This window comes from Astatotilapia calliptera, chromosome 11 (genome assembly GCF_964374335.1).
Source record: "Astatotilapia calliptera chromosome 11, fAstCal68.1, whole genome shotgun sequence".
Classification (NCBI taxonomy): Eukaryota; Metazoa; Chordata; class Actinopteri; order Cichliformes; family Cichlidae; genus Astatotilapia; species Astatotilapia calliptera.
In genome coordinates, this window is record NC_137432.1 from 32,570,538 (window position 1) to 32,595,921 (window position 25,384).

General features: G+C 39.4%; 1 protein-coding gene across 10 annotated transcripts in view; it reads right to left on the reverse strand.

Annotated features, from left to right (window-relative positions):
- cspg5a (chondroitin sulfate proteoglycan 5a) overlaps nt 1-25,384 on the reverse strand; it is a 59,643-nt gene that overhangs the window by 7,636 nt on the left and 26,623 nt on the right. For 2 of the 10 annotated variants that reach the window (XM_080308131.1, XM_080308132.1), the window contains exons 3-5: nt 13,260-13,448; nt 4,697-4,772; nt 1,171-1,227 (exon numbers count right to left, since the gene is read on the reverse strand). In XM_080308131.1, the coding sequence (XP_080164257.1) occupies nt 1,171-1,227; nt 4,697-4,772; nt 13,260-13,448 (322 nt within the window). Of the gene's footprint in view, nt 1-1,170; nt 1,228-4,618; nt 4,776-13,259; nt 13,449-25,384 lie in introns of all 10 variants that reach the window. The other 8 variants (XM_026183821.2, XM_026183824.2, XM_026183823.2 and 5 more) reach the window with 7 other exon arrangements.

The following is a 25,384-nucleotide window of genomic DNA, read 5'->3' on the forward strand; positions in this document are numbered from 1 at the left end:
GTGAAGAATGACCGAGCTAAGATCCTGTGGGACTTCCAGATACAGACGGACAAAATGGTGGTGGCTAACCAACCGGACAAAATGGTGGTGGCTAACCAACCGGACATAGTGGTGGTAGACAAACAGAAGAAGACGGCCGTAGTGATCGATGTAGCGGTTCCGAATGACAGCAATATCAGGAAGAAGGAACACGAGAAGCTGGAGAAATACCAAGGGCTCAGACAAGAGCTCGAGAGGATGTGGAGGGTGAAGGTAACGGTGGTCCCCGTGGTAATCGGAGCACTAGGTGCGGTGACTCCCAAGCTAGGCGAGTGGCTCCAGCAGATCCCGGGAACAACATCGGAGATCTCTGTCCAGAAGAGCGCAGTCCTGGGAACAGCTAAGATACTGCGCAGGACCCTCAAGCTCCCAGGCCTCTGGTAGAGGACCCGAGCTTGAAGGATAAACCGCCCGCAGGGGCGTGCTGGGTGTTTTTTTATATATATAAATGTGCCTTACACTCGCAGGGCCTTCATGAGTTAGTGTGACCCACGAGTCCTAGTGCCAGTCTCAAGCCTGGATAAATGGGAGGTTTGCATCAGGAAGGGCATCTGGTGTAAAATCTAACCAATCTGATCTGTCCACTGTGGTGATCTCTCAGAAAATAAGGGAGTAGCCAAAAGTAATTACCTACACAAGTCAAAATTAAATGCTTTTTTTTTTTGCCCTTTAAAAAACCTGTCAGTTTAATGCTACCAAATAAGTTATATTTGCATCCATTTGGCTAACACATACTAACACTGCTTAAAAAAACAAAAACAAAAACAAAATAAACACCTGAAGACCATAAAAGCTGGAAAAATAAGGGTATTATATAAAGCCATACTTTTAATTCTTATTAATATTAAATGGAGCCCAAAGTTTACCAAATGTAAATATGTCAGGTCAACACTAAATATTGGCTGTCTTTGTTAATTTTAGTTGTGTGTTCTGCTCTAACATAGCATGTTTTTCTGACTTTACTATCCGTTTTTATTTTGGCTTTTATTGATTTTGTGGGTGGGAAAGGCTCAGATTGATTCACTGATAGTTGAAAAGGGTGATTGACAGGGCCACAGTAACAATGAAAGAGCTGTTTGGGAAGGCGGAAGAGAGGATCGGGACTATCTAACATTTGGGATTTGATCTTACCTCACAGTCGGACTCCTCTTTGGTCTTACACTCCCAGGTGTATCTGCTCATGGTTTTCTGAGGGGAGGGGGATGGGGCAAAGGGTTATACTCCTCAAAAACCATACAAGGCATCCTCAGAAAGACAGATAAGGACGGACAGAGAAAGAAGGAGGGTGAAGCGGAAAGAAAGAAAGAGAAGTAGCGAGAGGCACGGCAGATCAGAGGTGATACAGAGAGATTAAGTGGCAAGAGAGGCAGAGGGAGAAGAGGGAGGCAGACAGGAAGAGATAGAGACAGATAAAACAGAGAGAGAGAGATGGAGCACTGGAGACAGAGACCAATAGTAGGAGTAACTAGACTTCCTCTCGGATGTCAGCTGATATTCCCAGCTGGCTACAGATGCGGACTCTGGTGCTGCCTGGTTGTAACTCTGTATCACCACAGTACGTACAGTTTTGGATATTTCTGTTCAGGTCTCAGCCTTCATAGCACAGACACTGCGCTGTTAGTTTGGAAGGGAATTCAGGGTATTTGCTTTATTAGAGGATTATTTGGGGTTTATTTGGGGAAAACTGGTGAGTTCGTGTGGTTTTTGGTTTGGGTAAGTTCATATGGAAAGGTCAGTTTTGTATGTGGTTGGCAAACCTGTTGCAAAATTAATCTGGGTTGAATAGTAGTTGGAAACTTTAAGATAGTGTAAGATACTAGAGAAGGAAATCAGTTACATAAGTAAATGATTTAATAATCACTTGCAATATTTTATATATTCTGATTTATTTCTTTTACCCTTGGACACCCTCACTCTCAATAGCACTAGCATTTTTTTATTAAACGTTCATTCGAAACACTGGAAATCTTAATTCAGAATACAAATATAAATTAATAGACCTGCAGGATAAATATGTGAAGCCTGACATTGCTACGGTGATCGTAACCCAGCCTTGTGCTTAAAGGTATATTTTTGTAAATAAATATTATCCTTCTCACCAAATACTGTGATGGAAAATATTTGCACAACAGTCCTAAAGGCATTTTTACATTTCCATGTTTGCTAGCCTGTGGGTTCTTTTTTTACTGTCTTCTCTGGCAAATTCCTGCATTTCTTGGTTCATTTTCACCAGCTAACTATAAGTCAGTGATATGTATGACACTGCATCAGAAATGTGTACTATACATAATCGTCAGAATTATGTGTAGATCTCACAGTGTAGCTTAAATTGTGCAAACAGTTTACAAATACTATTCAACCCAATGATGAGAGGTAATTTGCAGGGTTTGATGGGTTGTCCTGAGTTAGGAAGGAGAGCTAAGAGACGATGTTAGAATACGATGATGGTTTTTTTTTTACTGCTTTGAGTTTTTAGATATTTCAGGGTTATAAATGGTAAACGGTATTTAGGTGTGGTTACAATGAATGGTTGTGACAGTTTTCCATCTAAAAACTGCTAGCCTATGCTGTCGCATAATATTAAAGATAATCATAAAGTAAAAACAAAAAAACTAAACAAAACAAAAAAACCCGAAAAAACCTACAAAGTTGTTAGAGGGTGGTACCACATTTTCAAAAGGTTTAAAATCTGAAAACAAAACAAACTCTTTACCAGTTGTAGCACTACAACTACCCATGCTGCTACAACGTTAGCGTTAGCTCTACAAGCTACCCATGCTTCAGTTAGTGAGGTACCTGTCGAATCTCTGCTGCCTCCTTCAGGCAGCAGCGAGACGTTGCATCTCAGATGTTTATCCTGATAACCCCAACCATGTCCAGGGAATATCCCTTAAAAGCTTACCTGGTTCTGGGATTCCTTTCCCCATTTTCTCCTCCCCCAGAAATCCAGAAAACCCTCCCATTTCCCCGCCCACTTTCAGGATAAACAAGTCAAGCAGACAATTTGTTAAAAGTACAGATTTCTTAGCAGCAAAGCAAAGCTGCGGTGGCTGATATGGCCACTGGGTGGCGCATATTAGCGACAGAGCAGGCATGCCATGACATCCTGATGCAAGAGGTGATCAGAAAGAGATGGGATAGGGAGGGGTCACAGAGGGGAGTTTTTTGTTTTTTTCTTATAGTAATCAGGGCGGTGGCTCAGTTTGCAGCTGCATTATGAAAACAGTCCATAAACATTCAGACTACATGGTTTCAGGAAATCAGTGTTTTTTGGACACTACTCAGACAAAATAAATTAGGGAACTGTTTTAGACTTTGCCTAAGATAAGAAATTATAGGTTATTTCCAGCCATTCTCACTATTTCAAGTTTTCATTGTACTTGAACTATGCTATGTTGTAAAATAGGATAAATAAAAACTACACCAACAAACTAAATCAATAAACAGAATCAAACTATAAGCCTTTACAAAAGTTGTGTTGCAATGGTAACGGGCTGCAAGGGCTCAGTTACTCCTTGGGTATTTATTTCTATGATTCATTACAGTCCATAATTCAATTCAATTCAATTCAATTCAATTTTATTTATCAAATCACAACAAAAGTCGCCTCAAGGTGCTTCATAACTTAACAGCAGACATCTAAGTCCTCATATTTGTAGCTTGTCAGTGATTTTGAGAACAGCATTTGTATGACATGCGGGACCTTTGTGTTGGTTAATGAGAAACTTGTTTCACATTGTAAAGACATTGTAGACATGACGATCCACAACAGGAAGTGTTTCAAAAAGGCGTATTCTTCAAGTTTCAATCAAATTAGCTTTTCTCATTGTGTTAAAATGATAATTGAAAATGCAGTGTGTAGATCTACAGTTGCTAAAGGTCCTTGACTATCTGTGCAGATATTACAAATATAAGTCAGGACATGACTTCATTGTCATGGGTACCGTATATAGTACAGAACAGCATATTTTCACATGTTTATGCTCTTTAACTTGAAGTCGTGTTAAATTTAAATTTTAAAATGTAAGAATTGAGAGATTTAATGCATTTTTCTTGTTTTTCCAGGAATTGAAATGTATATATGGGATGAAATTCAACTTGCAGATGATGCAAAATAGCTTCTAATGTTATGTGAGTTTTCATCTTGGTTCATTAAAATAAGAATTTGAGGTATTACAAAGACAAAAAAACCAAACAGGAAAACCTGTAGAAAAAAAGAGTGTGATTTGTTTGTGATAAACAGGCTCAAATTTAACTTCAAAATTAATTCATGTGATATTCTGATTAATGGATTAAATTTGTTCTTAGATAAAATCCTATGAATGTGAGGGTAGAAATTATTAGAGTGCATGGATGCCCACTCGCTTTTATTGCATTTAGATTTCCTGCAGTATTTTAGAAAACTCCCACCATTCTTTATTGCACTATGACCACTCCCATCCCCCTCCTTTAGCATTTCACACCTCGGAGTATTGGAGAATACTCATGCCCATGCATTTGGAGGAGAGTCGAGGGCCCGGGCAGGATTTGGGGGAGATGCAGAAAAAGGGGTGAGAGATAGAGGCGAGAACCACGTTACCTGACAGATAATGTTATCATAGTAAGCCAATGCACGGGCATGAGGGACGTTAGGAGGGGTGTCGCACAGTTTCCTTACATTTGGGTGGGAGCCCTCAGCGATGGTGGACAGCGAGAAATTATCATTGTGCTGCTCCGATGAAGGCCGGTACTTACTGCTGGGCATCAGAGGATGGGATGGAGAGGATGATGAGAAAAAAGAAGGAAACAATTAGGAGAAGAAAGATGGAAAAAAATAAAGATGTTGAGAAATTCAGAGAAGGAAAGAATAAAACACAGAGCACAGCAGCGAGGTCAAAGATGAAAGTGAAAAGATGTGAATTTGGGAGGACAAAAAAAGAAGGTTGGAAAAGAGCGAAGATGAGGAAAGAAAGAATGACAGTAACGAGAGTAACGGTAGGAAAATTGCAGGGCCAGGTTTGGAAATGTAAGTTGCCAATTTGAGGATCCAGCAAGTAAAAAAGGGAGATGCAGCAATGATGTGAAAAAGAAAAGGGCATTAGGCGACAAGAAGAAGACAAATGGAGAGATGGTAAAACAAAATGGGATCATAGGAGAAAATACCAAAGTATCAGTGGAGGAAAAAGTGAAGAAAATGACAAATTTAGGGAAAGATTACATTGTTGACAAAAAAGATAGAAGGGGAGAGAAAAAGCAAGAAAGCAGCATTAGTCAGACAGCAAAAGATTAGGACTTTTGCTTGTCAGAAAAAATCAGACACAAACATTTTATCTGTGATGCAACGAACTAAGAATAAAAGGATACCTGGATCAGTCAAAAGACTTCACCTTGACTCACATTTGACCAATGATTGTTTAAAACAGGGAAAAATCCAAACAAGTTAAAAACATACTTTTGTGTAGATTCGCTTTTTCTCAACTCAGCTGACACGACTGATGCAACTGATCTGTGTTAATAAAATCTAGGAAAATAAAAATCTCTACCATACAAATACATTATACACATCCCCCGCCACAATATGAAGCAGTATCGAGTCTTGGACTGTAAAAATATCTGGTGGTTACAGGTTGCGAAAAGTCTGGATTGTCCACCTACAACATCGTTCAAAACCCTGCAAAATGAAACCTGCTGTTTTCAATCAGCAGTTTTCAGAAAGGAATTAGAAATGCGAGCACTGATGTAACAATCTTTTATTTAATCAGACACTAATGGGGTGAAATTACCTGCTTTCACACATCACTTCCCTGATCAGAACATGGATGTAGGAGGAAAAAAAATCATTATTCTCCTAAAGAAGCAGCTGTATATTGGCTATTTTCAGCAAAAGGCATGCAAAATCTGCACCAGGTCCTAAAATTTTAATGCTCTGATGTTAGATTTTTAACTGTTTTACTACAGTTTTATTGGCTTGATTGATTATTATTTTTTATTTATTAGCATTTTAAGACTATTTTTGTCACTGTTACAATAAAAAGCAGTTAACTACTTCTGGCTGCTCCCCTATTCACAAGGGGCTGCTACAGCAGGTAGCTCCGCATGTTTGATTTGGCAGATTATTTACACCCAATGCCCTTCCTGACTCAATCCCAAAGGGATTTGTATCTCCTCCTGGGATGGAACCAGGGATTCATATGGAATTGCACAAAAATTAAAAATCAAAAAAACAAAACAAAAAAAACTGCCTTTTAAAAAAATGAAAGAGTAAATAAATTGCAGCTAAAATCTAATATTTTGTTGACCCATCCATCCAACCCAACTTCATCTGTGTATAGCTCAGATTTCCTTTTCTCCTCTGATGATAAGAAACATGTATTGAAAATTCCTGCAAAGTGTTTCTTTTTTCCATCTTACGCCATAAAGGAACATCTTTTTACTGTATGTTAGGTTACTAAGCACACACAATGGAGCACTGACGACATATGCAGTATGGTTTAAACTATTGCGCTTCTGTCATTCACCATCTAATCTGTCTCCTGAAAACGAGGTGTACTGCTGTGAAACAGACACAGATACACTCTGGCTTTTCTTTCATCTCAGGAGAGAAGCAGCAAAGAGGAATTCCCTTTCTATTTTCTTCCACTTCAACTTCTTAACTCAAAGAGATGTGTGTCTCAGAGGTCAAAGCAGACAGTAGCAGAGTTTCATAGATTTGTGTCTTCTCAGCTGTTATTTGTCCCACGCACATATTAACCTTTATCCTGAGCCTCTTAACATTTTAAATCCCTTTCTTATCAATAGTTAAACAAAAGGCTGTGATCTACTTACTACACAGACACACAAAAAACACTACTGCTTCTCTGATCCGCATTCCTGAGATTTATATTTGATGAACCACAGAACAGGAAAAACAAGGTAATGACACGAGAGGGGGAGACACTGAAGTGCATCACCAGCTTTGGACCATTCACTCTGCTGTCTTTCTGCCAATGGCTGTTAAAATGCTGCACCTAAGATAACAAATATATATTTACATACTTGTTGCAGAGTTTTGTGCAGATTCACAAATGAAAAACTTCACAATTAGCCATATAGCAGCTGCAGGTATCATGACGTTTTCTACCTGCCTAAACAGGCTTTCCTTAATATTATTTCCTTCACAATAATGAGCCCTAATATATCCTACAGGTTTGGTAATTTTTGATTATTGAAAATTGCCAGTGACAAGTACAGGGGGTGATAAATTGGTCACTAAATGAACATACTGGTAAAGCTGGAAATTAGTATCAAAGAATTAAATGTAAGAAACAATAAACTGCAGTATAACGTAATAAAAACATGCATATGTAGTCTGAGCAGTTAAATACATAACTTGAATCTATCAGACAGGTAAGGGTAATGAGTATAGTGCTTATGATAAGTCAGACAGACCAAGGTTGAAACAGTCGTTCTGGATTTTGAAATAATATCCAGATTATTTGTCTTGAAGAAGGTCTGGGTGGATGGATGGGTCAATCTAACTTCATACTGGTGCTGTCATTTTGATTGAATTTGTCTTATTGTTACTGTTATAGCATCTACTAATGTTTAATTCTAATAAATTAGCATTCATAAACTTAAACATATTATTTCCTAAAAGTGAAACCAAGTTTGTTTTTTTTGGGGTGGGGGTGAATAGTAACTATGTAACAATTGATTCAGGATCCTATGTTTAATCTCATTCCAGCATTTGTCATTAATGACAATGAGCAGCTTCAGTTAGTATAAACAGCATTACATGAACAAACTGGTATTCAGCTTGATTCCAGATAGGTGACGCCTATAATTTGATCATTTAAATACTCGAGATAGAAAAAAGCTCATTACTGTTCAGATAGATGAAATTCCCTGAGGAATTTGAAAATGCTTCATAGCACTTCATCAATCTCTTCCTCCTCCCTCCCGTTCTCTCTTTTTTTCCCCCTGCTCCATCTTCGACCAGGATGTTGGGTCTGATCTCGACTGCGGCAGAGAAACACTGCAATTACCCAAAGCAGATGGGGGAGTGTGGGAGTCGCATGTATTCATGAGGCTTGTGAGAAGCACACACTCTCCTCTGTGTCACGTTGAGATTTTTTCTCTGTATCCGCCCTCTTTTATTCCTCTTTCACTTTCTCTTTCCTGCAACAGTCCCTCTGCCTGTTTCATCCTGCCCTCCTTTCTACTCCCCTAAAATGTCGCCCTTCTCCTCCATTTCTCCTTTATGCTCTCTTGCTTCTTTCTCCTTTCTTGCTCCTCTTTGATTTCTTTTGCCGACCACTTGATGAGGCTCTGTTGTCTCTTTCATGCTGCACCCTACCGCTCACACCCCTCAGGTCGCACAGCTGTATGTAGGTCAACCCCGCCTCCGCCTGTTTCTCCCAGCCTCCCTCCCCTCTGCCTGTTCAGACTGCCCTACTTTCAGCTGGATCCAGAGTACCACTGACATCACCCTATCCCCCCTTTTTTTTAATTTCTGCTCACTAGCATTACAGCTGCTACTGACTGCACTACTTTTCCTTCTCACCATCATCCTCATCGTCCATAATCTCCATTACCATGACTAGCAGGAAGATAACCTTCTCAGTGAAGCTAAAAATAAACACTATAGCGTGGGATCTGGTGATGAGGAGCCGGTCCTTGGGTTCACATTTGCATCCGTGATGCTTCTCATCCACAACAGCTCTGTTGCTAGGGAGATCATCACTAAAATGCCAGGACTGGCAAAGCAATGCCGAAACAACCCCCACCCACTCTTCTTGTATTCAGTCCAGCCCTGCAATCTGTCTGTCACTCTCTTTTTCTCCTTCACTGTCCTGTATATCAAAGAATCAGCCTTTTTTCGCGTTGTGCATTTTTACAAGTGTGTCCCGTGGTTACAGAATAAGGTCCCTCATTAACTCCATAAATTGTCCTGAACACGACTAACAATGTGTGTTTTAGAGGCCAAAGCAGTTCCTATATTAGAGCATTTTTAGTTAATTCTTTGCAACACATATATACATATACAGGTCTTCAAATATCCCAAGTATTATCTTCAGTGGTCAGGTCATTAGATACATGGGAGTGATCTGTGCAATCTAACTGAATCCAGCACAGCTCTTCTGCCCCAATGTTTACTGGTATGACACACACTCACATAAAAACACACATCTTATAGGTGTTAATCATTTAGGATGCAATGCATTAAAGCTGTGAAAAATGACCAGGATGTTCAGGAAAATATCTTTTATCAAAATAAAATCCATTAGTTTGTTGTAGAAAGGTATCAGCATCCTTTAATATGTCACTTTTTCAAAATAAAAGCCCCCAATTACTTTTTTAACAAAAAAAATGTGTGTTTCTAATGTTCTGACCCCATATTGCATTTTGAAGTATGCACAAACGTTTCTCATTTTTAAGTCTTATTCTTTAATGTTTAATTTTCTTATTTCTTGTGATTAAACTAAAAACTAAACATTTTGATATTCATTACTTTTGGTTCAATCTGCAAAACTTTACATCTGAACTCTTAAAGAGCTCTCTATACACTCTAGTAACATCAATGTAATTAAAGATGCAGTGCAGAGTAATTACTTCAGTGACTGACTGAAAAAGAAATGCTAATCGTTCTCCAGTATCTCAAGATTTGATGATTGCAAAATGCTCGACACATCCCCGTGTGCTGTAAGAAACTAAAACAGTTATTTTTTCCAAAAATGTTTAAAGCAGTTCAAAAATGAGGCAGGTCAATTAATCATAAAACATTAGGCTGAAAACATTTTTAAAAATCTGAACCACATGAAACCATTCAACCACAGTGGTGGTGAAAAATCCTTCACATCAAATATGCTTCATGCATCAAAAACACTTGCGATGCCTCAAAACCAGAACAAAACCTTTCCTGCTTTTCTTCTTTGCACTGCCTGCCGCAGCTATCTTGTCATCAGTTTTTCAGCCGGCTGCTCGCCATCAGCTCTCCATGCCGCCCCTCCCACCCCTGGCTTCCTCCTGCATTCCTTCAGACTGTCCTCGTCTCTTTGCCTTTTCTTTGTTGGCTTTTCCCTTCTCCTCCTACTTTTATACCTGTATTTTTCTTTCTTAGCTTCACTTTAAATAGCGTTAAACTATTCTCTGTCCTAGAAACTGGATTCAGACTAACCTCGATTTTTGACTCTATAACCAAGCATCCTATTAACCTCAAAGGTTTAAGTCTATGGTAAAAGGACATTATTCATTTATTTCCACTGTTGTCAAAAATTTTGACACGTGTTAAAAATACATGAATTAAACACAAATAAAAAATCAGTTGCTGTAATATTTAAGCTAATTTTTGCCTATATATTTGTGTTCTCCTTGCTTTGCATGACTCTCAGTTCAAAATAATCCTTATATATCATACACTGGGCCTTTTTCTAGCCCATCTATATGAAACAGGTGGTTTTAGTTCATCCCCCCATATGAAGCTCACGCTCTGTCTTTGACATCAGACAGTTGAAAAAAAATCTGTGTGAAACTGGGTGTTTAAAACATTCTGGTGCCCAAGCTTTTGGCTCACAAGGATTAGTTCATTAGTGCATATACTGAACTCATTACTTGAAATTTTGGGCCATGTTTAATGTGGCCATTTCACCTCTGTCATAGTATGACAGAAAATAAGGACAGACTCTGCTGTCTGTTTTTTTTACAAAGTTCACAAGCTTAGCACTCCTTTTTTAAAGTACAACATATTAATCACACATGTGGCAAGAATTGAATAGAAGGTGGCATAACATGACTTACACAGGTACATTCATGTGAAAAGGAATGTTTTCACATGTCACTGTGCAGAGCTGATTTCCTGTCCAGTACACCCTGTGATTCTAGATCCAACCTAAGCACCAATAAATCAAAATAATTAATTACTGTGTGATTTGGCAGTTTCTGACATTGCTGTAGAGGTATTTTAGTCCACACTTCTTTAAGTTGTTGCTTTAGCTCATTTAGATTTTTTAAAATTCACCTTTCCACCATTCTGTTGTAGATTTTCAGTTGTGCTTAGGATCATTGCCCGGTTTCTGACAAGCTTTATACAGAGGTCGTGATCAATTCAGTGACTGGCTGCAAAACAAGCCCAAATAACCACCCAGCGAGACATCTGCATGTCGTGATTGTGGTTATGCAGTCGCTGTACTGCTGCAGAAAAGCTGCAGTTTCACTCTTTCGTCCTTGAGCTCAGCACTGAATCTCTTTTACTTCAAATGTTCTGAGTCATTCTTTCCTGAAAACTTTGCTGTGAGATGTGAGAAGTAATTGCTGTAAAAAAAAAAAATACACAAGCATTTTCTGCAGCCCTGTCTCTGAGAGAGGAAGACTCGTGTTATTGTTTACCTCACCTGCCTTTCTTTTTTTACGTTTCTAATATTTTCTGTAATTCTGCTACGAGCCTCTGACATTTTACGAAATCTTCACTCTGTGATTTCAGCTCCCTTTAATCACCTCTAAATATCTAAATTAAAATGGTGCAACATTCTTAATTAAAATGTAACTTTTACAAAAAACAGAAATTGTTTCTCAAATAATATCAAGTTTGGGTTTGGGTCCCTTAAATTAATCAGAGATTGTTGTTGTAGATCAGTGCTCTCTAAAAAGAGGCAGGATCCCTCAATGGGAGGTGCTTATCATACTCATTGAAATTCTGCTGTTCTTGGTTCTTATTATTATTTTCAGTCTTTGCCGCCTGTTGATCAACATGTTTCACAGCCAAACTTCTGAAAACAATCCTGCTGCGGTTTTAAACTCTGTACTTTTTCCTTTTTCTTATTGTACACCACTGATTTCATCACTTGCTCAGACATGCTGGTCCAAGGACCTTGCGAGCTCAGATATTTCAAACAGATCTTTTTTAGATTCCTTCTACCAAACTTATTTTCCCCTGTGCTCTCTCTCTGCATCAGCCGCTCTCTGTCGTTTCACACAAACACAAGCCAGGGTGGCACTTTGGCCCAACGGCAGTGCCAGCCAATAAACTGTTTTCTGGTTGAGTCATCGATGGAGGGAGTAATGTACTGCAGCTGAGACACAGCGACTGCCGAGTAGCTGATAATAAATCTGCTGCATCATATTGCCCAAAGGCCCCAGTTTTTAGTTTTGTTTGACTGATCTTTTAAAGTAAAAAAAAAAAATGAAGTAAGTGAAAGTTGAGTGTGGAGTTTGCAGGATACATGACAGAGGGGGTTTTATCTGTTTATTTCTTCTTCAGAATTTCCCTACTCAGCGGACTTAAACCATCTTTTATTTTGTTCTCTGGAAGCTCTTGTTTGCATTAACAAAAATATATCTAACACGCAGAGGCTGGTGGTATTGCCAGACAGAGTGAAGATAGACTAAACAACTAGATCCTTTCTTTTTTGAGCTGGATGAAGATCCAGTATTTAATAAAAATGGGAAGATAAACAACTTCCAGGTTTTTTTTAAATAAAAGGAAGATTTTGAGATTTTGGATTATTCGTTATTAGTACTGAAGAGTTAGAAGGGCAAAGATATGTATTTTTAAAGTGAACAACAGTACAAGGTGAGCTTTGCATATCAAAGGACTTGGTTGTGTCTGCCTAGCAGCACTTCTAAAGCGAAAAGTGACTTCAAATGTTACTTTGGCAAGAGCCAAGTCACCCATTCCCAAATATATAATTTAACACTTTTAAAAAAGTATTTATGAGAATCTAAATCAGGGGTGGGCAATTCCAGGCCCCGAGGGCCGGTGTCCTGCAGGTTTTAGATGTGTCCTTGAACCAACACAGCTGATTTAAATGGCTAAATTAGCTCCTCAACATGTCCTGAAGTTCTTCAGAGGCCTGGTAATGAACTAATCATGTGATTCAGGTGTGTTGGCCCAAGGTGAGATCTAAAACCTGCAGGACACCGGCCCTCGGGGCCTGGAATTGCCCACCCCTGATCTAAACTAATAAATTACTGCTACTCAGTGAATATTTTTATGTAGGATGATCATGGTTTGAATGTTTATTCAAGATGTCCTGCCCTAGTTGAAACAAAATGCATTTGTTTTTGTCACTTTTTATGATCATAATTATTTACTGGTTTGTAAGAGACCAGTGCACCCTACCCATTTTGGCCCCAAAATGCTCTCACTGTCTTGTTTACCATACACACATCAGCGGTACTAATCTTTACATGCTGTTATTTTGAGGCACAAACCAAATAAGGGTAAAAAAACCCAACTTTTTTTCAGACTTTTGTCGTCTCCTCACCTGCGCTTACGCAACTTCTTATTCTCTGTCTTGAGCACGTGGAGCTTCTTGGCGAAGCACACGATGATCATGAAGAGCAGCAGGACCACCAGAGCTGAGGTGCCCACGGCCAGACACATCACCTGGAACTCAGTAACCACCGACTCGCAACGGGCACCCTTGTGCCAGATGTAGTCCTGGACGTTGCATCTGAGGCAGACAAAGAGGTTTCAGAGGACAGGTTGAGAGAGAAATTGAGTCAGGTGGAATTACATATAGAGAGTAAAATCGGGGACAAGGGGAGGAAACAGAGCAGAACAAAAAGATATGACCGGGACGATGAACAGTGAAGAATGTGAAATGAAATAAGTTGTGAGCAGAAAGGGAAGGAAAAAAGAGATCAGTGAGTTAAAATCATGTCTTACCAATTTCTGCGAGTTTTGTGTGCCTGTCAGTTTCACGTTTTAGCCAGTTACAAGTTATACATTTGGCTTTTAAGAATTATTTAATGAACACACATGCTGTGAATGCCTCCGTACTCAAAGTCTCTTCATTAAAGTTCAGGATTTCCTCTCTGCTTCTGATTATCTTTAATCAGAAACAGAGAGATGTGGGAATTCAGGAGGCTCTTTACATGCTGCCAAAAGTCCTCCAAATGTTCCACAACATGATGCGTGTTACATAAACCTTCAGCGTAAAGCCATCTACTAGAAGAGCGTTTGTCGCCGGCAGGTTTGTGAACGCTTTATTGAAAAATATACAAAGTTATCACTATGTGTGTCTGAAAATAGAAAGTGAAAAAGGAAAAACAGCCTGAGGTGATTTTTTTTATAAACACACTCGCCATCAAACAAAAACACACGCATACACAGTCAGAAAAGATATTAGCGTTTAGAACATGTAACACAAAACATATGGGCAACCATGTGTGGATGTATATTGTGTGCACACACACACGTCGACACACAAAAACACACACAGCTGCCATGCAAGTCCCAGACTCCCTTCATAGCCATTTGGCGGAGTACGGTGTCCGCCCGGGGACATAAACGACAGGGGCAGATGGCTTTGTCTACAGACTGTTTGGCATGTGAAATGGCAATGACTATTTCACCACTTAATGAGACTGTGATGCTGCAGAGAGGCACTACCTCACTGCCACAAGTGCAAAAATGCAGATGAAAAAAAGTGGAGGTTCATTTTTGCCTTAAAGGACTTTTGCTTATTATCCCAACTATGCTCAGTGATGTCTAGTTTAATTTCACCCATTTGTTTTCCTGCCAACAGTTAAATGTGGAGATCAATAGAACTAATGTGTGTGTGTGTGTGTGTGTGTGTCACAGAGCTAGAATTGTGAGGTATTAAGCTTAGCTGAGCTACCTTGGCTTTGTCTAAACTCACAGCTTGTACAAAGAAATTCTACCATTCTCATGTTTATAAAACTACATTCCAGAATAAAGAATGGTCATCATCAACCAAAAGCAGCCATTCATAATTTAATTTGTCTGATGTGTGAATTATTAACAAGCAGTCCTAAAATGGTACTGATCCATCCAAACGTTGACAACCTGTGTATAAACTTAAAAATGAACGACTCTACATATGTTGATTAGGTGTATTTCTGATATTTGGACAGTAGATTAGATTGAATGTTTCCAGTTGTTATGCTAAGCTGAGCTAATTGCATCTCTGATTTGGGTATATATGATTGCATTAACCATTTTAAACCTTCCAGGGACTCTAGATTCAGAAAAGGCCATGTTGTAACCTTAATTAATACTCGTGTGGTGACAGCTTTGGCTTTGGCTGCATCTCCGCTACTCTCTGTGTCACGTATTGTATCCATAGATCTACAGATCTACACAAACGGAGGACCATAAAAGTGATTAAAGGTGCTGGTGGTGCTCATACCCTCTGACCGAGCTCCATACATGTTAAACAGGCTTCTTTCACTGGCTCACTTCCTGTATCCTTCCTGAATCCGTGATGCTTTTATTTTGCCAGCTGAAGGAAACACTGGCAACATGCCAGGAGACGTTTTGAGTTCGTGCATGTATGCAAGAAAGAGAAGCGATGAAGCCCAATATCACTTTTTTTAAAAAATGTAGACTTCACTGCATTCACTCTCAGAGTGTTTCTGCATTCATACAAGTAAGAGGTTTATGTAAGATGGATAGAGGGAGGGTGTAGGTGGGGGAGAAAGGGACGGATGCATAAAGGAAGAAGGCGAGCAAGGATGTGCTAGTCACCATGGCAACCCAGCTGAGCGGCAAACAGAGCAGACGTGAGGCTGACATGCCATCAGACACATACATCTGCTCTGAGTGGTCCGGAGGGACACCATTCTGTGTTAGTGGCCAGTTCCCCGTTTATTTTTCTCCCATTCCCTCCCTCACTCCCCCTCCTGCTTCTTCACTCCTGCTGCTTGTCTTCTTAAAGATTTCTTTTCTTGTTCAGTGGCTCTCTTTCTCTCCCTTCATCTCCACCCTCATCTCTCTTGTCTCTCCTTCCTCCTCCTCCTCCTCCTGCACTTTGTCAAGCGCCTCCAGCTGAATTATGTCTCTCCTTTCAGTTTGTGCAACTGTATTTTTTTTTTACTCTTTTTTTTGACGTTAGGATTGAACACAGCAGTCCGAGTCGAATATCGTAATCTTGCTATAGTTGTAAAGGAATGAGCAAAACGAAAGCCAGCAATGACCCTATCTGTAATGAGTGTGTAGCCAAAGTCTGATCTATCTTATTCGTGTAATACACAAAAGTTCATCAACATCAAAATGAGAGAACAGAATTTAAATTTACAGCTCAGCTTGTCTCCAAAACTCCAACTGAGACAAATTCATCAATAATCAATCATTTTAATTTAGTGTGTTACCATGCTAACACTTGTTATTATGCACTCACTCTCCTGCCAACACATTCCCATTGTAGCCCATCAAATACTTTACACGTTGTGTCAGAAGCTGCTAGGACAAGGATACAAGCAAGGTGTCCTTTGGCATCGGTGCTTTGATGCACTGGCTGTGCTGATATTGAATACCAATAATTAATAATTATGTTTGAAAACGGGACAGTTCATCAACAGAGGGGCTGCAGTTGCTGTTCCTCCTTTGAGGTTTAAGTTCACGTTTTGCTACCCACACATTTAAGGCTTTAAGGACACGACACTTAATATGACACATTAACAATAATGATAAAGGAACAAGGAGAGCAATATTATTATTAATGATATCCTTTAATAATGACCAGGGCTAGGACTAGGACACTTATTTCATTGTTGCTACAACTCATCTTTCAATTCAGTTCAGTTCAATTGTATTTATGTAGGTGGTTGGAGGTTGGAGGTTGAAGGTTATGTTGGAGGTGAGCTTCCCTCCCTCCAAGACATCTACAGGAAGCGGTGCCTGAGGAAAGCGGGGAGGATCATCAAGGACTCCAGTCACCCCAGCCATAAACTGTTCAGACTACTTCCATCAGGAAGGAGGTTCTGCAGCATCCGGTCCCGTACCAGCAGACTGAGAGACAGCTTTTTCCATCAGGCCATCAGACTGCTGAACACGTCATAGACACCTCACCATCACTACTGGAACTTTAACATTATGCACTCCATACTGTACAGTAATGCCACTGTTTTGCACATGTCTCAACTCTGTATATTTTTATATATTTTATTTATTGTTTGCTCTATTTAATTTGTAAAATATGTGTATACACACACACACACACACACACACACACACACGTAGAAAAATATTTAGTATACACATCCAGAAATGCATATACTATTATATATTGTACATATATTATTAGTTTCAGATGTAGCCATTCTTGTATTTTGCTTGTTTACATTATTGTATTTTGCACAACTCTGTTGCTTGCACACAAGAATTTCACTCACATGTACTGTACCAATGTACCTGCACATGTGATGTGACAATAAAAGTGATTTGATTTGATTTGAGAACCAAGATTTTGGTAAAAGTGGGACAGAAAAACTCATTTTTAACAGGAAGAAACCTCCAGCAGTACCAGGGAGGCTCAGGGAGGGGTGGGCTAGTTGGGGTTGAGGGGAAGGACACAGAGACATGCTGTCGAAGAGAGCCATTGATTTAGGCACCAGTGCCTGTGTCTGTCTCAGAGACGTCAGTATTTGATGACCTGGGATTGAGAACGGGGCTCACTCTGTGATGTAAATAATGACTCTGTGACACAAGATATCCTCCAGAAACTTTAAGGAGATTTTAGTTTAAATTCTGATTGTGAAACAGAAGAACTAAGCTAATAGCAACATTTCTCTTATATCCAGTGTGTAAAGTATCTGAATGACTTACTCTGACAGAGGAAGGTCTTTGCCAATCAAGCCAATACAGAAACCCATGAAATCCCGCAGTCAGCTGATGTCATTTTTGTTACTGTTGGGTTAGGAACCATGAAAAGGACCAACTGAGATGTTTGTGGGAAAATTCATGCCATCAAGACTTCAAAGCATCACGAGTAATTATTAAGTACTGAATAAAAGCCTGTTTTAAAGTTTGATTGCACTTGGAATCAATTAGGAGAAAGAAGGTAGAAAAGTAAAAAGAAATGACGGAAAGCTGAACTACCAGCTAATTCCATTGTTTTTGTGGGATGTGTTGACAGCAAGAATGACTCCGGCTTCCTCCATTAAGATTGTTGGAACACAGCTTAACAGGCTGACACAGGAGGAAATAGCTCGGCTGGCTTGGCTTGGCTGAATTTCCAAGAGAATCTTTAGGATTGAATTTCCTCCTCCAAAAGTCTCGCGTCCCCACCAGCTGAAAAGGGGTGAAATCAAACTGGAAAAGACCCTTGATCAGGGAGGAAAAAACTTTTACTATTAAATCTCCTTCAAAAGCACCCAACTCCACTTTGGCTGAGATATGACAGACAGCCTCCCTCATTCCCAGTCCTTCCTTCTATAACACTTCCCACATATCCCACAGCCCTTCCCTTTGTGTCCCACAGCACAGTTTTTCCCCCTCCCTAACCCATCATTATCTCCCTTGCCGCGGCTCACCACAGCCGCATTTAAAGCTACGTTGTAGCCTGGCAGTAATATATCGGAGTTAGACTTGGGGCATCCTGAGCCACATTACAAAGAGCTAACAAATCCTCTCAATATTTACCTGATTATGCTGGCCTGCTGTGCTGAGTGAGGCAGACAGAGTTTTTATTTAACTTGCAGAGGATGACAACAGTGCAGAATGGCTAATAGGACCCCCTGCTAGCTTTGATAAGGAGTAATGGAGGGTGAGAATGGAGGATATGAGGGGGGTAATGAGAAAAAAGTTAGGGTAGGACAGGGAACTGTGCAAGAGCAATGGTGTCCTCGGGATTTCCATATGCTTGTTTGTCATTCACCTAGGGACCATTTTTGATCCGAGGACACCACAAGGGTTACGATCGATGGATTGGAGCCAAAAGCAGATACTGCTACTCAGATTTTGGACAAATTGTCATGCAGCTCCCATGCAATATAGCCTAACTTGCTCACCTTAAAACCAGGTGGACCCATGAAGAACTATGATAAGCATATTCAACTTTTAGCAGTTGGCATCCCGTGCTTTCTTCTGTTTTTGTTGTTTAATACCCTCCTTAAGGGAAAGTGATTATTTTGCAGAGTAAAGAGAGAACAAGCAAAGGGGAGATGCATATTTTATCAGGGTCTTTGGAAGGTTAGAGGGAGAAACAACCAAACATGTCTTATCTAAAAGAGCTGGATCTGGGGTGACAAGAGAGAGCAAAGCTGGGTGTTTCCTGAATATTTTAGCATAAGTCCCAGATTTGCATTAAAAGCTGTGCTTTTTTCAAACATTGTTTTCCTTGAAGCAAAACACATTTTCTGATGCAATAACTCCAGAATGAGTATGAAGGGAAAAACTGAGTCATTCAGAAAGAGGTGAACGTCAGGATTAAAGGCCAGCGGAGGACAGGAGAGGGCACGGCACGCTGCGTCTGAAAACTATAAAACATAAGCTTTGATACTGGCTCTGAAACAAAACTTTGAGTTTCTGTTATTGAATGAAAACAAACATTCTCATTTTCCTAAGGGCTCTAGGAAGGTTCAGACAGAGGACAGGATTATAAAACTGGAGCTGGTTTTAAAACGTTGACGGAAAGAGCGAGGAAACACTGGATGCAAAGAGAATCTCATCAGACTAGAAATTTAATTAAGACAGAGAGTAAAAGTTCACGGCTTCTTGGTTTTGTTTTACCAAGGAAATTATGTTTGAATGGGCTAGAATCAAGTAGGGTACATGAAAAATACCCTTGACTTCACCAGCGCACTCAAAGACTTTACCCTCTGTATGTACAGGACTCTGCTCTCTGTGGAGTCAGAAACACCTCAGTCCAATCAAGAATTGTTGCTCTGATCTGAGTTTCTTTGATTTCCAAATACAACCACTTCTTAGTTAACTTGCACAGTTTTTTTAAATACTTGACACAAAGGCTATTCTATTCTATTCTATTCTATTCTATTCTATTCTATTCTATTCTCATTCATCTGTCTGAAGAAAGTTGTTTGAAGGTTGTCAGGCTGTAGAATGAATCTAAAATCAATCAAACACGTCCTTGCGGGTACTGAATGACACATAAAGTCCCATTTCAGATTAAATCTATCTACATATATAAACATACTAAGTGTTATAAAGTGGGACAGAAGTCTTCATTTAGACAGTTAACAGTTAATATTTGGTGTGTGGTTACCAAATTATGGTGCTAAAACCTTTGTTGAGGCTTACCTAGTTTCTAACTTCCCCGCCATAGTCCTAGAACATGAGCAATGTCTCGACAACTGTAGTTTATAGAAAATCTTTCTGATCTTGGCTCAATGGAATTAGCTATATCGAGCTTTTCATACACATATACAATGACAGAATCGGTAATCTCTAAGAGTTGGTCTTGAGTTTGGATGTTTTCTATGTTTTGTTCTTGTAACAGTGACAAAGACTTATTTGACTCATAAATGCTTTTAGATCTTCTGCTTTCTCTCCACCTGAGCACCGGCTTCTGATTAAAAAAAAGAGTAGGTTATTTAGCCCAACTTTACACTGTTTCAATAAACTGTTGTGATATTTGTGTGCAACACCATGCAGCTGAAAGCGTTTACACCTTTCACCACTTACTGGCTTTTCTGCTGTTGTTTTAATCACATGAGACACTAGATAATCAGATAGGAGACAATGAAAAATAAAACTGATTATTAAGAAGGGAGCTCTCTGCAACAACTCAAAAAATAAAAGAGATAAATGAACAAAGAGACACTGTTTTTGTAATCCCGGCCACTTTGGTTTATTAATGTGCATTGTTGTATTATTTCAGGTCAGATGCTTTTTCTCTTTATTAGCCATCCACTTAGAGTTCCCTGAGGCATCACATCATCTGCAGTACATTCAAAACAAACCAGCTTAAATAAAATATCACCACATCGGCTTCCATTATGCAGATGAAACCATTATAGCCTCATTAGCAGCCACAGAGGGTTAAAAACTGGACCATTCAATCATCCAGCGAAGGTAAATCCTTGAACTGAAAACAGAACGGGATTTGAAATGTCACAACACGATCAATGTATTACATTTAGCTTAAAAAATTTCAGAAACAGTGTTGTTTAGAGGCATTGTGCTGGACGACGTTGCTCCAATTTTAGGGTAAAGCTAGGCAAGGACGCACATATATTGGTGCATATGCTTGCCTGCTTGGAACATCTAAATATAAACACCCAATTAAGCACATTCAGTTGGCTTGTCACATTTACATATCATTTTCTGCAGAGTTGCTTGACTGTAAGTACTCAGCTTCCTGCTATTATAAATAAACTGAGGCTGCTTAATGTTGCAAATGAGTCACTCAGCACAGAGCTGCAGATATGATTGTAACCAAAACCTATTTACATAAAACCCCTGTATCCCTGGAGAGCACCCACGCAACACTATAAACTGCAAACCAATTACAGATTTGCAGATGTGTCCCATGTCACACTAACTATAGGAATTACGTGGGGGATGTGTGCATTGAAAGCTTCTGTGTGTGTGACCCTGAGAGGAATACAGTAAATTAGATCAAACGATGCTCTGGGTTTCCCAAACAGGCTGACAAATGGATTCATCTTAATGCAATTAAATAATGAAATGAAAAAATGAAATGTTGGTGAACAGATAACAAAATCCACTTACAACCACTAATGTAGAGAGGAGATCGGACCCAGCATTTATTTCTGCTGAACTTGACCATTTCAGTGCAGATAGTGTTGTTAGTATAGCTGAGAATAAAAATAGATAGCTTGAACCTTTGGCAGCCAAATCCAACCCACCTTATGTTTATGTCTTAAAGAGTCTAAGATGAAGCACTAACCATACTAGCTGAGCTACATTGAGCACTGTGGCTCCAAGATTATAAGCAAAACCTATTTTGTGGGGATATAAACATATGAAACCTGCATTACATTTGATTCATCTCACAGCTGATTCAGGCTACTAAACTCTCTAACTGGATTTTCTCACAGTTTTTGTTTTTTTAGGTTTATATGACTGCAGATGGTTTTGATTTTATTGGATTTTTGCTAAAAAAAAAACCAAAAAAAAAAAAAAACCCAACAACAACAACAACAACAAAAACCAGCAGGTGTGCAATCACATTTTTACCTCTTTGGCATTTTTACTTCATTTTTTCAATTGTAGTAAAGTGTCGTGATTATATTCTTAAATCACAACTTCTTTTGCAATTCAATCATCTTTTTGAGCATCTGGTTGGATTTTGTGGAAAGGGGGAAAACTATGATAGAGCACAAAAAAATGCAGGAGAGACTATTTTATTTATTTATTTATTTATTTTTTACAATTCTTTCAAAATAAGAGCATGCAGAAACCAAAACAGAGACAGAGAGATATGATGGACTCTGAACAGTGATTAATAGATTAGAAAAAAACCTGGATTGGAATTGTTTGTGTGTGTGTGTGTGTGTGTGTGTGTGTGTGTGTGTGTGTGTGTGTGTGTGTGTCTGTTTGCATTTCTGTGTACACACAAGCTAATAATCGAAACATAGCTAACCTGCAGCTAGACAAACCTGGCCAAAAACAAATTTGTGAATATGTATGCGTGTGTGCAGCCAGCGATTCATTATGTCAGACAAGATTTTTGGCAAAAACAAACTGTGTCTGTTAATGCGTGCGTGTCTTTTTTCCCTGGCGTTCTCCTCAGCTGTAAATCTCCTGTGTGTTTGAACTCCGAGCTGCTTCCATGACCCCCACGCTCTGTGACTCTGAGGTGATCCCTCATGCACCCATAATCCAGTGTGTGAGAGCATTTGAGTGTTTGTGTGCATCTAAGTGGGTATTTTGTGTGTTTCCATGTCCTGATCATGAAATCTTAAATGAATGCAAACTGCTGTTGGTTCTCAAAACCTCACTTAATTATATCAAGCTGCAAGACGCACACACAGACACACATACACTAGTAAACTCGACCTGGCTCGCCCAAGTCGTTTCCATACTGGCAAACATTATAAGGTTCTGACTCATTCTCTCAGTCAGTTTCCCCTCCACCTCCTCTTGTTTTCTCTGTCCACTTCTCCCTTTATATCTGTCTCCTTTTTATTTCATGCCGATAGTTTCTCGCTCTGTTTTTCCCTGATCACTCTTTTGATTTCCTTTGTATGTCACTTTCTTTCTCCTTCCATTAATCTGCTTTCCCTACCACAAGCAGAACATAAACACTCTCTCCTCTCCTCTCTTTCTCTTTCCCTGATGCATACCCTCGCTCTTCACTCCCTCAGATTTCTCATCTGTTTCTCCGAATATGGTCCTTTCAGTCCTGCAGCTCCAGAGGAGAAGGCAATTTATGGCACTAATGCTGTCAGATCCCATCAGTCAGGAGGACAAGGGAAGCCAGCACCGGAGATGCCTCAGATAGCTTAAAAAACAAGATATCACATTGCAGTATGTTTATAACGACTGAGGTTTAGAGTTAACATCTCACAAAATGAAAGCAGTCACAAATGCATGTACAAACTGAAGGCCACGTAAGAATCTAATTTGCTTAAACAGAGTAAACTTGACCAATAAAAATGTGATTTTAGTTGAAAAGAAAATGACAGCTCTGACATGTGGTGTCTCAGCTTGCTACAGACAGGCGAGTGCGAGTGTGTGTCCAAGACAGCTCAGGCTGCAGTGGAGCTGAAACTTCTCAGGAACTTCCATCTGGTGCCGTTTTTGTTGTTAATGAAACATCTCCAATCTTCAGTATTTATCACGTAAAATATATATTTACATCCTTACATTGACCTTGACTCTGAAGTACAAATATACAGCATAAAAAAGGGATATTCTAAGCAGAAAAGGCTAAAATATATCAACTTTTAGTCTATGGTATTGATCAAACTACTGCTTCCTATAAATCCCAGTCATGGAACTTCACTGAAGGCCCAGCTATGCTGAATTGCACATATTTTATTAGAAACTCTGCTTTCATTACAAACAAGTCGTTAATGTTAATGTTTAGTTAATTTCCATTGTTGAATACCACCTGGGACATCTGCTGTTAGATGCTGTTCAAATTTTGCGCTGTGTGTGAAATTACCTCCATGACCACACAAAAGTATAAATGATTCAGTCATTTATTAGTGTGTGCCACACATTATTGCATAATTTGAAATGCAGCAATTTAGGCCCACAGCACTTTTCTGTAAAAGCAGAAAACTAGCCTAAGATAAGGAACAAGATCAAAACTGGGGGACGTCTTTGTTATTAGGCAATAGTGCTGTGAAACAGTGCATCAGCATATCAAGCTGCAGCCAACAGTTTTCAAAAGCTGTGACATCCCTTTTAACGAGTAAAATCAATAGAGTGCCCATTCAAAGTCATTCTACCAGCAGTAGCTGTTCTGTCTGTGTTTCATTCAGTGAAATGTATACTTTGCCTTATTATTATTTGCTAAATATTAATAAAAAGTATAAATTTAGAAACTGTTCAATAGCAGTCATCCATATTCTAAACTGTTTATACAGGTCAGGGTCACTAGTCGGGTAGAGGTTACCAAGCAACCATTCATAGTCACATCCTAACCTACAGCCAGTGTAGAATAGAGAAAGAGACAACCTATGCAGACACGGGGAGAACGTGCAAACACCACACAGAAAGGGATGGTGAATTGGTGCATTTGAACAGATGATTTTCTTGCTTAAAGAGGTAAACAATGCTAACCACTGCAGTGCAGCCCATACCTACAAGCACTGATGATGAAAATGGAAAGCTTTGCACCTCTGCAGGTATGTAATTCTATCTTTAAAAGAGATATGATGGGCATGTCTGAGGTCAGTAAAACACACTTCAAAGGGTCGTGAGTTTTACTGCAGAGGGTCAAAGGTCCAAACATTCATCCCCCTGTAATTGAATTGGCTCCATGTCCAGCTCCAACTCCAACACACATGCACAGAAATGTACACCACACACACATACACACAATTAGAAACATACACGCAAACCTAGTCACATGTGTAATCAGACGCACACACAGACGAACATATTGGTCCTCATCTGTGCCAGCGCTCTATTGACCCACATTGAGCTTTTGCCCAGCAGTCAAACGCCTCTCAGTATCTCTCAGCCCTCATCTGACTCACTCTCAGGAGGTTCATCAGTGCTACTATCTGCTGACTGAAGCCCAAAATCTGCCCTAAATATCTGGATCACACTGTCCGCTTAGCAAGAGTTTTTCAGCATCGCTGAGTGAGCTTTGCTCCATTTCCCATTCAGTCAATGATATTTGTAATCTGTTGATTTCATGCAACAGAGATGATTATTTCAGTCATGCTCGGTCCGTAATGGCTTTTTTCTTTTAGGGTTTTAGGTTTTATTGATTTGGAAATTACTATACTAAAAGCAGGTAAAATACTTGAGATTAAGTCTATGTTGTAATTCTCTGAGAGCCAAATTGACACTTGTTTGCATGATGTTTGCATGACGTCTGCGAATATATATAATAATAGTTTTTATTCAGTAGGTTAAGCTTTAATTTACTGCAGGTTTTAAGAAGAACTGATCAAGTTGAAGTAAAGCATGTGCTCAAACTCATGGTTTCTATGCCTGAGTGTCCTTGAGCATCTGTGCGACATATATTTGAAAACCTGC